General features: G+C 41.4%; 1 protein-coding gene across 7 annotated transcripts in view; it reads left to right on the top strand.

Annotated features, from left to right (window-relative positions):
• IL16 (interleukin 16) overlaps positions 1-15969 on the top strand; it is a 108573-nt gene that overhangs the window by 52511 nt on the left and 40093 nt on the right. For 5 of the 7 annotated variants that reach the window (XR_010121017.1, XM_055277461.2, XM_055277464.2 and 2 more), the window contains exons 3-4: positions 8789-8897; positions 14670-14812. Coding sequence is in view for 6 of the 7 variants with exons in the window: in XM_055277461.2 (XP_055133436.2) it covers positions 8789-8897; positions 14670-14812 (252 nt within the window). In the remaining variant the exon portion in view is untranslated. Of the gene's footprint in view, positions 1-6259; positions 6491-8788; positions 8898-14669; positions 14813-15969 lie in introns of those variants that run through there. The other 2 variants (XM_055277465.2, XM_055277466.2) reach the window with 2 other exon arrangements.

The raw sequence follows: 15969 nt of genomic DNA, 5'->3' as shown, positions 1-15969 counted from the left end.
GGGCTCTGCTTGTTTCTCAGAAAAGCTATGGTACAGCTTTTATTTACTTTTTGGCCTCCAGGTATTCCTTACCCATTTGCTATTTTATTGATACATTTACATCCCACGCAACACTTCCACTTGTTTTTGTTTTTGTGTTTCTAGAGACAGGGTCTCTCACTGTTGACCGGGCTGGGATACAGTGGTGTGATCTTACCTTACTGCAATCTCAACCTCTTGGGCTCAAGTGATCCTCCTACCGCAGCCTCCCAAGTAGCTGGTACTACAGGTTCGTACCACCACACTGGCAAAATTTTAAAAATCTTTGTAGAGATGGATCTCACTTTGTTGCCCAGACTGGTCTTGAACTCCTGGCCTCAAGCAATCCTCCCACTTTGGCTCTTTTACTTTTATTTAGTGGAAGGATCCACTATACTACTAGACATGGAAGTCTCCTGTCATGACACCTTTAGTCATTCTCCTATCATTGAATGTCCCCCTCCATGTTTTCTATTACAAACAATATGATGATGAACATATTTGTATAGACATCTTTGTGTACCTTGTCCAGTTAGTTTCTATAATAAATTTCTAGAATATAAAAAGAAAGTGACAGAACTGAGGAATATTTGGAAAATAGCTTGGCACTACTTATAGACTAACTAGATTCTTAGGGCTCTTGATAGTCATTGCATATATTACTTTGCTTACTCCTTTCAAAAATCCCACTGGAACTAGCATAATGAAAACTCTACTGAGGGTAATTTCTATTAAGTAAATAAAAATATACACACTGTTTCTGGAAAAAAATAGCCAATTATTTTAATATTACCTAGAGTTTTTTTTAAGAGGACCTTCTCCCAAATTATTAACAGAAATAATTTCTTAACTAAGTAACATAATTCTGTAATGTGTTTGGAAACATGTAAGATGAGTCAAGATGAAGAGCAATGAAAAACTGGTCCTATCAGGTTTGAAAACAGCTGTAAACAACCATGGATATTTTAATCCTTCCTAGGGTCTGATTGGTGGAGAAGTCCATGGTTTTCTCAGGGGACAGCTATTTGTCTGGGGACATCACTACAAAGGTTCTGTAAATCAATTCTAAATTGATTCCAGAAGGATGAAGGAGAGAATGGATGGGTAACTACATAAACAGCAGGAAATACCAGGATCCACTGGTAGGAAGTGGACTAACAAAGTGCAATGGAGATTTGGGGCTATCTGGGTAGTGTCAGAGGAGGAGGGATGTTGAATGACATACCAAGGGGTTTGGATTTGGTCTTGAATTCATGAAAGACAGAGCCATTAGTTTTAATAGAAAGTTTCATGGGTAGCATTTGCATTTTTATAAAATTATGCTGGCAACAAGGTACAGAGGAATTTAAGTGAGAAAAGATTAAAGGCAGGGAAATTAGGAATAGATGAGTGAATATTTTTAATGGTTTTATTAAGATATTAACTCACATACCACACAAACAATTTAAAGTGTAATGTTAAATGGTTTTTAGTATATTTACAGAGTTGTACAACCACACCACTGTCTAATTTTAGAACATTTTTGTCCCCCAAAAAAGAAACCTCCCACCCATTAGCTGTTACTCCTTATGCCCCTCATTCCTGCCCGATCCCTAATTACCCACTAATCCACTTTCTATCTATAGATTTGCTTATTCTGGACATAATATAAATAGAATTATACAATATGTGGTCTCTCGTGACTGGCTTCTTTCATTTCATTTAATGTTTTCAAGACTCATCCATGTTGTAGCATGTATCAGTTCATTCATTTTAATGTCTTAATGTATTAATTCATTCATTTTAATTGGCAATCTTCCATTATATGGATATACCCCATTTTATTCATCCATTTATCAGCTAATGGACACAGGTTGTTTCTATGTTTTGGATATCATGAATAATGCTGCTTTGAACTTTTTTGTACAAGTTTTTGTGTGGTTTTATGTTTTCATTTCCCTTGGGTATATACCTAGGAATGGAACTGCTGGATCATATGGTAACTCTATATTTAACTTTTTGAAAAACTGACACTGTTTTCCAAACCCCCTGCTCCATTTTACATTTCCACCATCAATGTAAGAGCATTCCAATTTCTCATCTCCTCCTTATACTAGCAGGTATGAAGTGGGTGTGATTATAGCCATCCTAGTGCGTGCGAGTGGCATCTCATTGTGGTTTTGATTTGCATCTCCTTGATGGTTAATGATGTTGAATATCTTTTTATGTGCTTCTAGTCTTCTTGTATATCATTTGAAAAAATGTCTATTCATATTTTTTGCCTATTTATAAAAATTAGGTTATTTGTCTTTTTATTTTTGAGTGGTAAGCATCCTTTGTATATTCTAGATACACAAGTCCCTTATCAGATATATGATTTGCAAATATTTTCTCCATTTCTATAGGTTGTTTTTTCACTTCCTTGATGGTGTCCTTTGAGGCACAAAAGTTTTAAATTTTGATGAAGCTCATTTATCTGTCTTTTGTCATTTGTGCTTTTTGTATCATACTGAAGAAGCCTCTCCCTAACCCAACCCAAGATTTACTCCTATATTTTCTTTAAGACTTTTATAATATTAACTCTCACATATAGATCTATGATCTATTTTGAGGTCCTTTTTGTGTATGGTGTGAGAAAGGAGTCCAGCTTCACTCTTTTGCATGTGAATATCTGGTTGTCCCAGCACTATTTGTAAAATATATTTTTAAAATAGTTTTTCTATACCCCCTAGGGCATTGTATTAATAATAGTCCAATCTAAAACAAATATCCTGAGCTATGCCATTGGCAGTGGGAATGGGTGTGCTGGGGAAGGTTGAGAAGGTAAGATTATAAGGACTTGGGAACTGCAGTCATGCAGGGGTCGGAGAGTAAGAACTTGAGAAGTTTTAGATTTCTGGTTCCCAACCTTCCCCTCCATATCAGGAGATCTGTGGCCTCATCATCCCACATGACATGTGGCCATCCCAGAACCAATCTGCTGGGGCCTACTTGTTTATCCTCATGACTGGAGGATCAAAGCCTGTAGCTGTATGATCAATTCAACCACAGGAAATAAGCCTCAATCAGGAGGACAGTTGAATTCTATTTTGTGGTTCCCTTAGACTGGAGCAGCTATGGCATCTCAGTTCAAAGAGAACACGGTAAGGTTTGGATGGAAGGGGAATGCAGTAGCCAACTCCAGAAGCATCAGGCTTCTGTCAGTAATGCCAGTGATGTCAGCCAGGGCTGGCTACATAAAAAATAAACACTCCAAACAGAGCAATGGAATTGTCATGATCTTTGGGGAGAAGTTTAGGCTTTGGAATCACCTTGTTTGTAGGACACAATGCCCCAGAATTCTCCATCTTCATTCTGGATCCATTCCCTGGTTGCATGAGAATCTTGTTTGTTTTTGTTTTTTCCCCCATTTCTTGGAGTTGACTGTTCAGCCCTAGCAGTTACATGACCAATCCTAACTTTGGAAAAAATATTTAAAGAGTTCTCTGGACAGTTGACCCCATTTCTCGCTCAGTTGCCATGGGGACTGGCAGATGGAGAGACTGGTACCCAGGTAATTACAGGGTGTATCACCCATAGAACCTCTGCCCAGGGCCACAGTCTCTGATGAGAATAGGGAAAATGTGTTTAGAAATGATTTTGACAGCCCCTGACCTCGATGACAAATCCTCAGCTCTGAGAGCAGCCCCACCTTGAGAGCAGAAACAGAAGAGTTCTGTTCTGTGTGCTGGGAGGGAGTCACACTGTGCAGACGTTCGTGGGGCTCCTACAGAGAATCCTTTGATGAGAAACCTCTCCACCCAGGACATACTTGCCAGAGAGAGACCAGATGCTTTGTTCTTATGTAAGATGTTCTGACATGTGATCATTTGAGAGAGGTGCCCTTTAAACATAACCATCAGTTACTATTAAAAGTAAAGAGCTGAAAGTGATTTTAGAGATTGTTTAGTTCACCCCTCAGCTTTACTAAAGGGGAAACTGAGCCCAGATAATTGACAAGCTCAGAGTCATGAGAGAGTGAGTGCTGCTGGTCTCATGACCCTTTCTCTACTGTTCATTTCTGATGAAGAAACTGTTTAGCTTGAACAATAACTTGAAATAGTCCCAGAGTATAGATGAGTACTAGACCCTTGTTGGTGTCGAGAAAATAGAAGGTCCAAAAATGTGTGCACTGCCTCTGTTTCAGGAACCTTTAGGAGTCATATGGTTTTCTATGTGTTTGATAGAAAATTGCTACTTAGACCTCATCTTGGGTCATGATAGAACATTTCTATTCTCTCCTAGTAGCCATCTCATGAGCCATTTCACACCATGGCCATGTTGAAGTGAAGCACATCAATTTCACAAAACTCTCAAAGAACTTGATTATAGCCTAGTGAGATACACCTTACTGGAGCCTCCAGCTACTTCAGAGACTGGCTGCATGGCAGTGGGAAGGGAACAGCCTTCTGTCATCTATGTCTGAGATGGCTTTGGTTGGAGGATACAGACTTGTGAAGGAAGGAGAAGGACTCATCTGCATAGCCTTGCGCATGCACAAGAGGCTACACCTCCCTGCATGTGGAAACTGAGATTGCTGTTCCCAGGTGCCATGAAAAGAAGAGACTGAGCCACTGAAATGTGGAGAACTGAGGGGCCAAGTGGGGTCCCAGTCGGTTCAGTGTCTTTTGGATAAGGCCTTCTACAGCCAGCACTGAAACCCCCAGAGAAAGCTTTCCTTCTAACATGGCATTAAGCATTTACAGCTAATCTGGGTGGGCGGGGCAGGGAGAGGTTCCACTTCCTATGATTCTCCTGCCATCAATTGGCTTTACAGGCCAGGCAATTTCCAACTGTGCCTTGGACTCAGAACTTACAAAGAGGATTAAAAGAAAGACGTTTAAAAATAAACAGGCTTTAAGTCTACCAATGTGACAATTGAAGTAAATGTAAAAGTAATCATTTATTTTTGGTTTGATTCTAAAAGTAGCATATACTCTCTATGGAAAATATAGAAAATCCAGAAAAGTGTGAAAAAGTAGTATCCATAATTCCATCACCCAAACCGACTCTTGCTAATTCGTGAGAGCAGGACCTTCTGTTTCATGTCTGCTGTCACATCATCAGTACTTGGAACAGTGCCTGGTACAGAGTAAGTGCTTAATAAACATTTGTTGAATGAATGAGTGTTACTGTTTTGGTATACTTATTTCCAGCCCTTTTGCCCTTTTTCTGTGTATATTTTACATGATTGTAGTCAGTCATCATCATTAGATAATATCTTTTTTTTTAACTTACTATGATAACACAGGTATATCTATGTCACAACTGTTTACAAACTTTTTTTTTTTTTTTTTTTTGAGACGGAGTCTTGCTCTGTCACCCAAGCTGAAGTACAGTGGCAGGATCTTGGTTCTCTGCAACCTCTGCCTCCCAGGTTTATGCGATTCTCCTGTCTCAGCCTCCCAAGTAGCTGGGACTGCAGGTGAATGCCAACATGCCAGCTAGTTTTTTTGTATTTTTGGTAGAGACGGGTTTTGCCATGTTGGCCAGGGTGGTCTTGAACTCCTTGAACCCCTGAGCTCCAGTGATCCCCCCACTTTGGCCTCCCAAAGTGCAGGGATTACAGGTGTGAGCCACCGCGCCCGGACTCTACAAACATTTTTAAAGGTGCTTAGTATTCGATGTATTGTGTACACATCATTTACTTATTTACGTTCATGAAGCTAGATATTTGAGATAAAATATCAATTTCAAAGATCCTTTGCACATAGGGCTTGCTCCTCATGGATAAGTAGATCAACTGGCTGTTTTACTAGGCTTCCTTATGCTCAATGGACCCTAAAAAGTTCATAAAATCACATTCTATTTTTTACTTTCATAGTCTCACTGGATTTACATAAAGAAGCTTTCACTTCTCAGTGCCAGAGGGAGGTCTTGAAATTAGAATCAGGACATTACCTTGTCAATCTACTGTAACTAAGAAATATATTTTGAATATTGTGTTTTATGAAGCATTGAATTCAGAGAACTACTCATTATGCTAAGTTCTGGCAATACAGAGTCTCAAGAATTCAACTGAACTCAACTACCTTCTCTATAGAGTCACTGCTTTCTCCCCTTTAAAAGAATTCCCTGGTTAGCCTGGTTAAAGAAGGTAATTTTGTCCAAGTTAATGTAGCACCATCTGCTGCTGAAAAGGAGTCCTTCGGGATGAGTTCTCTAGTTTTAAACATTGACTTGTATAAGAAATAAAAGGGAATTGACATGTGGTTTCTTGCAGGATCCCCTTGTGTCAGACCTGGAAACAATCTTTTTCAAAAAGACTGAGTGGACTTCTGGCTCCAGATGGCGACAGAGTACACTTGATTAACTCCTCCACCTGTTAGAAATTTCTATCAAAATTCAAAAGGAATATACAAATAGGGAGAAATGCATGTCAGAAACAGGAAACCATGGAAAGGGGCCAACACATTCTGGAACTCATGAGAACTTTCTGCACGACAAAGTGCAGGTGAGATTGGATTGAGGGAAGGGCTCATTAGCCTGCCATTGACCACATAAGAGAGAAAAGCCAAGGGAATGAGGGAGACAGATTCCAGCAGAGCCCCTCAATACCTACTAGCTCACAGTGGCAGGGGCTGCAGCTGAGGGTGGGTTATTTGGCACATAGTGAGAGGCAAGCATAGATCCTCCCTCTGTTCTGGAAAATGCACCAGGTGCTGGGTTCTGCAAACCCTTGGCACATGAAATTAACCAGGCATTACTAAGCCTGGCTTCTAAGAAACGCAGTTAAGTCAGTTAGGATAGAGTTATAATACAGTGTCAGTGTCTCCAACAAACTATACCCTGAAACACTAAGTCCCAGAAAGCATTTAAACCATCTAGTTTCCAGGTCGAGTAACCAATATCCAAAGATTCTATACTCAGCCAATCATTCACATGTGACAACCACAGAAAGACATTCCTAGACATGCAGATATTCAGAGAGCTTTCCTGAAAGAAAACACACACACACACAGACACACACACAGACATACACAGATACACACAGCATGTGCACACACACACACAAGAATTATGGTAGAGTAATAAAACCAATATAACTCAAGAGTTAAGTGAAGATCATTGTGGCTACCAAAGTTACAAAATAGAAGAATCAGAAAACAACTTCAGGAAGAGAAAGTAATTAATACCATCATCCTCATTATCAGTCTCTATCCCTATACCCATCCCTAAAATCTCAGGATGAGGAAAGGGAAGAAAGTAAAAGTTGTCTCAAAATCTCATCTTAGATGAGGGAGAGTCGTGTTTTCTGTTTCATTACTGACCCTGGTATGGAAATGAGTCCAAGTATGTTGTTTAATATACTGCTTACATACTCAATACTATAAAATATTTTCTAAATTATTAGTATAAAAAGAGAGCAAAGAAAATTTGATTGGCTAGGCACGATGACTCACACCTGTAGTCCTTACACTTTGGGAGGCTGAGGTGTGAGGATCACTTGAGCCCAGGAGTTTGAGATCAGCCTGGGCACATGATGAAACTCCGTCTCTACAAAAAATACATAAACTAGCTGGGCATGCTGGCATGGATCTGTAGTACCAGCTACTCAGGAGGCTGAGTGGGAGGGTCTCTGGAGCCCAGGAGGTCGAGGCTGCAGTAAGCCGAGATCACACCACTGCGCTCCAGCCGGGCAGCAGAGCACCACCCTGTCCTGTCCTGCTCTCTCTCTGTCACTCGTGCTCTCTCTCTCTCTCTCTCTGTGTGTCACGCTCTCTCTCTCTCTCTCTCTCTCTCTCTATATATATATATATATATATATATATATTTGTGCATATATGCACACACAACATGTGCACGCACACACAAGGATTATGGTAGTGAGTAATAAAACCAATATAACTCAAGAATTTAGTCAAGATCATTGTGGATAACAAAGTTATAAAATAGAATAACAATCAGAAAACTGTTTCAGAAAGATAATTAATACCATCATCCTAATTATCAGCCCATATCCCTACACCCATCCCTAAAATTCCAGGATGAGGAGAGATGTATAATAAATTAATATATATATATTTGATTAATATAGCAAGGTAGAAAAAGGATAAGAGAACCATAAACAAGTTTAACTATTGATTTTCTAAAGCCCTAAATTAAACATTTTCATATAGTAATCAGCAATATAGTAAAATCATGATACCCTTAATAATGCATGGATAGTTCAATATTAAGAAATCCATTTATATAACATTCATTCAACAAATATTTGCAAGTGCCTGTTATGTGCCAGGTATGCCAGAACAATGTAACTTGCTCGATCCTTTTCTCTAAAACATACCTGCCAGGCTCCCTATCCACATCACTCTTTAGTTCTTTTCTTCAGAGCACTTATCATTCTCTGTAATTACCTTTCACCTTTATTTTGCTTGTTTATTGTCAATCATCTTTCACTAAAATGCATTTTCTCCAAGATCAACATCCTTGTCTCTCTTGGTCACAGCTATATGCACAATGTCTAACAAAGAACTTGACATGTAATAGTTGATGGATTCATTCAATCTGTGTCACATTAGTTTACTATTAATGTAATTTATTCATTCAATATTTGTAATTAAACAAATGAATGTATGTCTATGAGTGAAAGGATGGTGGTGATTCTAAATCCCTGCTCTTATAGTACTTATCATTTAGTAGGGGAGACAGATAATCTGAGTACTTCTATGGTCAGTGTCAAAATCCAGTTTTGCTAAGCACGGTTTTCTATTCTAACTTGCTGAATAAAAAGACGGCAATTGTTTTGCAGGAATCTTCCACAGCTTCCTCTCGAGAAAAGCCCAGAAAACTAGAAGCACAAAGTAGTAACTTCCTGTTTCCTAAAGCCTGCCACCAAAGGGCACGCAGCAACTCAACCAGTAAGTGTTTCCCCAACACGTCTTCAGGAACAGGGCTCAGCTGTTCCTAGATAGCGGGAATATTGGGAGGAGGGTGGATCTCTTCTGGTCCAGTTGGAGTAAACTAGCATTGGAGTCTGCTCAGCTTCTTCATAGTGTGTGCATGTTCTGGCTAGCCAGAGCTCTGTGTGCTCTAGCCAGCTCTCCTCATGGCTGCAAGTGCCATGCTGGAAAGACCTGGGTGTGGGGAAGAAGAGACCGGGCTTTACTCCTGCTCTGTCTCCTGACATGCTCCTTGGTCTTGGGAAGGCTTCTGTCTCTCAGCTGCAACACGATAGAGGTTGAGGTTGGAAGATCTCATAATTCTTATTTGCTGAAAATAGAGGATGGCTAATACAAAGTCAAGAGAATGTGAAGAATGCAAGAATACAGAAAAACCTGAAGAAATTAAAATCACACCACATCATAATATTAGAGATCATCTATGTTAACATATTCAGTTATTTCCCTTCTATGCCTATATATACTATAAAAAGCTTCACGCTCACATTTATTAATATACAACTATTTCATGTCATCAGAAACTCTTTTGAAAACACCATTTTTTAGTGGATCCGTGGTATTTTATTATATGAATTTATGAAATCTAGTTAACCAACTCCCTATTATTAGATATTTATAAAATCTACTTAACCAAATCCCTGTTGTTAGGTATTTAAGTCATTCTCAGGTTTTCACCAGCCTAATCAAGTTGCCGAATATGTACATGAGATTTTGTCCAAGTTCGTGATGATCTTTCAGAGAAAATACAGAAGGGCATTGGCCTGGTTAAGAGCTCACATTTGGGAGCTAAGGCATTTGGATCTGGGTCCTGCTTCCAGAACGAATGACCTATGCGATCTTGGGCAAGTCCCCTCTAAGTCTCATATGATTCTGCTGTATGATGCACCATCCTTAGTGATTTCCTATTACTGGAAATAAAAATATTTTTAAAAAGTTACTTGCTTTTTTATCATAAATTTTTACTTATTCTAGCATAATTTTCTAGAAATGGAATTTGGGGTCAAATGGTAGATGTAGTTTAAGGCTTTTTATCTGTGTTGCCAAATTTCAGTAGCTAATATTCTTTCAATAATGTATATGAATACCTATTTCTTCAATCATAGCTCACACGGGATTATGGTTTTTGATAAATATTTGCTTTACAGCAATTTACAGATTTACAGGTTTTTCTCCTTTCCCTTTCTCCCTCACCCATTCTTTGCTTTTTTACTGTTTTGTTTGGCACCCAAGACCAGCTATACAATTGGTAGGACTCACTGTAAAATGAAAATGCAGGATTGCTGTTCAAAAAATATATTAATAATTTCAAAAATGTAGAAGAAAATCTTTGAATCAAGTTGGGATTCTTCAATCACAGGGCCCCAGGTGACTGTGCAGGCCACGTGCCTGTGAAGCCAGGCCTACTTGCCCCCCTGGGAGCTGACACCCTCAGAGCTCCCTGGCTCCCTGGCATCCCCAGGGCTCCCTGGCTCTCTGGCTTCTGATTGACTTCAGTCAATGACAGGCATCAATGGAGGACTGGCAGGGGGAAGAGAGCCACCAGGGTGTTTCTTCCCCTGCTCCCCCTACCTTGGTGCTGCAGCGCTGGCGGTGGCTGTGCCCCTCTGTGACAATAAATCATGTCCGGGTGGCCTGTCGTTTCCAGTGCCCACTGGGCTCTGGTAACACCATTTCCCCACCTTACTTCTTCAAGCCTGGGGTGGTAACAGCATCTGATACCTCAGTAGGCCTCATTATTTTTCTAACCCTGCCCACCCCTCTGTGCATGGCTCCTTTACCCAATTCTCAGAATCCCAACTGAGTGTGCCTTTTGTTTCTTCCCAAACCCTGATGGACACACTGATAAAAATAGATGAAAGAAAAGTACCTAGGCTGGCTGCCACAGCTTATGCCTGTAATTCTAGCCCTTCGGGAGGCCGAGGCAGGAGGATCGCTTGAACCCAGGAGTTTGAGATCAGCCTGGACAATATAGTGAGACCACGTCTCTACAAAAATTTTTTTTTAAAAAACCCACCAGGTATGATGGCTCGTACCTGAGGTCCCAGCTACTGGGGAGGCTGAGGTAGGAGGATCCCTTGAGCCCGGGAGGTTGAGGCTGCAGTGAGTCATGCTTGTGCCACTGCACTCTGGTCTGGGCAACAGAGTGAGAGCTTGTCCTGCCCCCCCTCTGAAAAGACTACCTCTTCATACAGGTGAAGTTAAACATTCCTTCATTTATTTATTTTGTTTTTGGTGAGTTTGCCTATAATTTATTGGAATATCTTTTTATCATTAATTTATAAAAAGCCTCGATTAAATTGATATTTGACATCATACTTGTTGAAAATACTTTCTCCAGTTCGTTGTTTTTATTTTAATTTTTTAACATTAAGGCGTTTTAATCTTTATGTAATCAAGTTTACTGATCTTTTCTTTTTTAATGTGAAAGTTACTTCCACATTCAGATAACTATTAAGTCTGTGACTATATATTCTTCTAATTTGTAAATGATTTATCTTTGTTCCCTCAAATTTACTGTATTATCTGTAGTTTATTTTTTGGTGTTTGATATGATGTAAGAATCTAGGTAGATTTTTTTTTCTAAATGAATAGAGAATGATTCTGGCATCACTTGTTTACAATCAGTTCCTTTTATTTTGCCTTTTTTGTTTGTTTTGTTAATCTCATGCAAATGATATGCAGTTTGGTCCCTGAAAGCAAATTTGGCAATTTTTTTAAGAAGAGAAGCTCAAGGCCGGGCGTGGTGGCTCACGCCTGTAATCCCAGCACTTTGGGAGGCCGAGGTGGGCGGATCACCTGAGGTCAGGAGTTCAAGACCAGCCTGACCAACATGGAGAAACCCTGTCTCTACTAAAAATACAAAATTAGCTGGGTGTGGTGGCGCACGCCTGTAATCCCAGCTACTCAGGAGGCTGAGGTAGGAGAATCACTTAAACCTGGGAGGCAGAGGTTGTGGTGAGCTGAGATTGTGCCACTGCACTCCAGCCTGGGCAACAAGGGTGAAACTCCGTTTTAAAAAAAGAAAAGAAGCTCAAATAGTTGAAATCAGTGTTATAGATCATATTTATTTTTACTTAGCTCTTTGTATGCTTTTTATTTTGATGGTTCCTTGCCATTTGTTTGTTCTTGGCCACTTGCTATAATGATTGTGAAAGATTTATTTAATTGTTGTCTCTACTTCTGATTTCCTTTAAGTTTTAATTAATTACCCAATTAAGTTTAATCAATTAATTAATACCTGACATAACATTTTCCAAATTGTCCCCCTCATGAAAGATGAGGAAGTTAGCTTGGTGTTATTCATCCCTTTTCCATGGATTTTTCCATTTTGTAATTCAACATAACTTTAAATTATAAACTCATGACAATATATAGCTCTAATATAGCCTTTTTTTGTATGTAATCATGACAATATACAGCTCCCCTTTCAAAAACTATTTTGTTTTGTTTTTTTGCATCGGGTTGTAATAACCAGTTGTCAGTTAACTCACTTAATACTCTACACTTAACTGTTTTAAACTTCCCCCAATGGAGATGATAATTTTGATACGTTTCCTAGTTGGCTGGAGTGTATCAACAAGCAATGTTCAGAAACAGTGGGCTGAAGTGGGCACGGAAATCGACCCCAGACCAGGGAGAGTTTTGGAGAACCCACTCTGTCCTGACTCTGGCCTGCGTCCCCACAGATCTGAATGCCTAGTGGGACCTGGAGCCCCCACACAAGTGGAGCTGGGTGTGGCCTGAGCAGTTGCACTGGGCTCTCCTGCGGCTCTGAGGTCAGGTTGATCTGCTCTGTGAATGATTCCAAGTTGGCAGCCTGTTTGTTCATCCTCATTCCCTCTGAACCCAAACCATGCACCACTGGCCACCTTCAAGTCACAGGTCACCTCTGCACTGCTGTGGACGGAGAGAATGCAGGGAGACTGGGATTCTGGAGGCCAAGGTCATGCCTCAGACTGTTTCTTCACTGATCCGGAACCCTCTGGGCTTCCATTTTCTCACTGATAAAGGAAGGAGTAACTCCAGCAGGGTTCCCAAAGGACAAGTGACGAGCTGCCTGCGTCACCTGCACAGGCTGACAAACATACAGGTTTCCCGAGACCCGATCCATGCAGATATGGATCAATAGGTTGGGTGGAGCACTGAAATCTACCTTTCTATTAAACACTCCAGATAAATATAACGCACAGGCAGAGTTAGCACCAGAGGATCTTTAGCCTCTCACCCTCTTTCTTGATTCTGTGTCCTCTCTTTGCAGCGTGTGGTTTTCTGAATCTTCTGGCTTCGTCTCCCTCCTGGTCCATCTGGGAGGAATTGGTCCCTGTAACTCAGAGAGGGCCACCTACTCGCGCTGAGGCAGCTGCTGGGAGCAGCTGTCCTTGCAGGGGCAGGTTTCCCCAGCTACTCTCCGGCCCAGATGGACCAAAACCTCTCCCTTCTGCACCTTGTCTTTGTTCCTTTCCTCATCCCTCTTTGGAGATCTCACACCCTCAGGGATGCCACTCCTCTTTTCTTCTCAAGCTTCCCTGGCCAGTGGCTTCCTCTCTTCAGCCTATAAATAAGCTTAAGTCTTTCCCATCCTGAAAATAAAAGCAAACCCAACCCTGCTCCATCCTGTGTTCCCTTTGAACTACCACCAGTCTTACCTTTCCTCTAGGGGAATTTTTCACAAAAGTCTGTCCATTCACTTGAGCCTCGCTTGGCCCTCAGGATACTAGGGAAACCCTGCCCCTCTCCTGGCCTCTAGAGCAGAACTGCCCAACACATTAGCCACATGTAGTCTCGAGCACTTGAAATGTGACTTATTCAAACAGAGATATTCAGAAAGTATCAAAGACCCACTGGATTCAAAGACTAAGTGCAAGAAGAAAAGGATGTAAAATATCTCACTAATAATTTTACATATTATTTATATGTTGAAAGAACAATAGGTTAGATATAACAGACCAAATAAAATATGTTATTAAAATTAATCTCTCCTGTTTCTTTTCACTTTTTAAATGTGGCTACTAGAAAATTTTTTAATTACATAGATGGCTGGCATTATATTTCATTTGGGAAGCACTGTTGTAGACAATGACAGGTTAAATCAGATCATCTGTGAAGGTTTTCCCAGCTGGATGTGGTAGGGTAGCGAGGTAGGGTAGAGTTCCCGGTTGGATGAAAGGAAGTCTGTCGCTTTGCATTTTTGCAGATATCCAAAGAATCAAGAGTTGTCTCCATGTGTGTATATCCCTGTGTGTGAGTGCCTGTGTAAGAGGCAGTCAGATGGGATCTCCCCTGCCCCCGTTCCTACTGGGTCTCGCCTGTTTGTGCTTGGCCTCGGAAACCTTTGTGTTTTCCTCCTTTCTCTCCTTGGCTGGGATTGAAAACACCGGGGCCTAGATCTGATGCAGCATCGTGGTTTCTGAGAGCTCAGCACACTGATTGACTTGCAGCAGATGCCTGTCAACTCTTGTTGCATTGAATGGAGGTAAAATGGAAGTGAGAGTCCCGTCTGCACCCTGCAGTACAGACAGCATGCGTGGAGATCATGAAAATGCTGCTCATGTCTTCCGCGGCCACCTCTCCCCACCACACACCTGGCACAGGGTGTTAAGTGGTTTACAGTCACACTGGCCCCTGGCTAATGAGGGGCTGGCAGGTGGTGGGGGCTGATATTGTTCTCAGTTGAACTTTGCATTTTGAGAGCACAAATGATTTCTTGCTGTTTTTCCTCTTCTCGTTTAGGTGTTAATCCCTATTGCACAAGAGAAATTGATTTTCCAATGACCAAGAAATCTGCAGCGCCCACAGACCGGCAGCCTTATTCTCTCTGCAGTAACAGGAAGTCCCTCTCTCAACAATTGGACTGTCCATCAGGAAAGGCTGCGGTAAGAATGGAAGGAGGGAAACTCGAAGAAGAGTTTCTCCCGGGGAGAAGGGAGGGGCCCAACATTAACAGTGGCTGAAGAGGACTTCCCAGTAGTTTTTTTGTCCGCAGAACTACAGAGGAGAGGATCTCGCTTAGTAGCTGCAAGAAGGTACAACCATCTCTGGGCTGAGAACCGTATTAGAAATGGTCATCCATTGAGCGCCCCCTTGTGCCAGGCACTTGCAACTGCTGCCACGTGTGTGCTATTAAGAGCTAACATGTAGACAACACGGCACGTGGGGGGACCCTGAACTATGGCTTTGCGTGGATCGCTTTATTTCATCTGCACATACTCCTAAGAGGTAGAAGAGGGAGCTACAGCTTGGGCAAGTTAAGGGATTTATGCACATTCACATTGTTGAGGAGAAACAAGGCTGGGACTTCAAGTCTGATCTTTACGACTCTAAAGCCTGTGCAAAAAGGCTTTTCACTCTTATAATACAGTGACTTGCTTTACCAATATTGCCTCCAATTCTTAAAACAAGCTTAGAAAGGAATATGTTGTTAGCCCCATTTTATAGTAGGACACTGAGGCTTGGCAAGGTGAGGAGCTGAGTTTATGCATCTTAAAACCTATAGGACCAGAATTTAAACTGCCCTCTGTGCTCCTCAGTCCATCACCTTCCCACTACAGGTGTCAGCTTGCAGGCAGAGAGCTAAGCAGATATAAAGCACAGTGTACCCCACACACATCCCCCCAGCTTGCCTTTCAGCCCCAGCCAAAGCACGCTGTGCTGCATGCTGCCACTTTTGGTCACACAGCGCCCTCTGTCTGTAGCATCTTATCCCTCCTTCTCTGATCTCTAGCTCTAGAAACTGCCCTAGCCTTCAAAAGCCTTTCTAAGGTTCCCTTTCGTCTGGGACCTTCCTATGTGTCGGGCACCGTTCTAAGCACTCGCATAGATTTATTCTTCAAAACGACACTATTAGATAGGCCCCATTAGGACCATGCTTTTACGGCTGAGGAAACTGAGGCAGAGAGGGCTAAGTCACTAAGCTATGGTCACCCACCAGCTAATAATGGGCAGAGTCAGAAGAACCCAGGCAGTGGGGTTCCCGAGTCTAAGCTCTCACCACAAACCTGTATTTCCCCACTGCAGGGCAGCTTCCTGTGGT

The sequence above is a fragment of the Symphalangus syndactylus genome, chromosome 5 (genome assembly GCF_028878055.3).
Source record: "Symphalangus syndactylus isolate Jambi chromosome 5, NHGRI_mSymSyn1-v2.1_pri, whole genome shotgun sequence".
NCBI lineage: Eukaryota > Metazoa > Chordata > Mammalia > Primates > Hylobatidae > Symphalangus > Symphalangus syndactylus.
The sequence above is the reverse complement of the archived record's forward strand: the minus strand, read 5'-3'. Positions and strand labels throughout refer to the sequence as shown.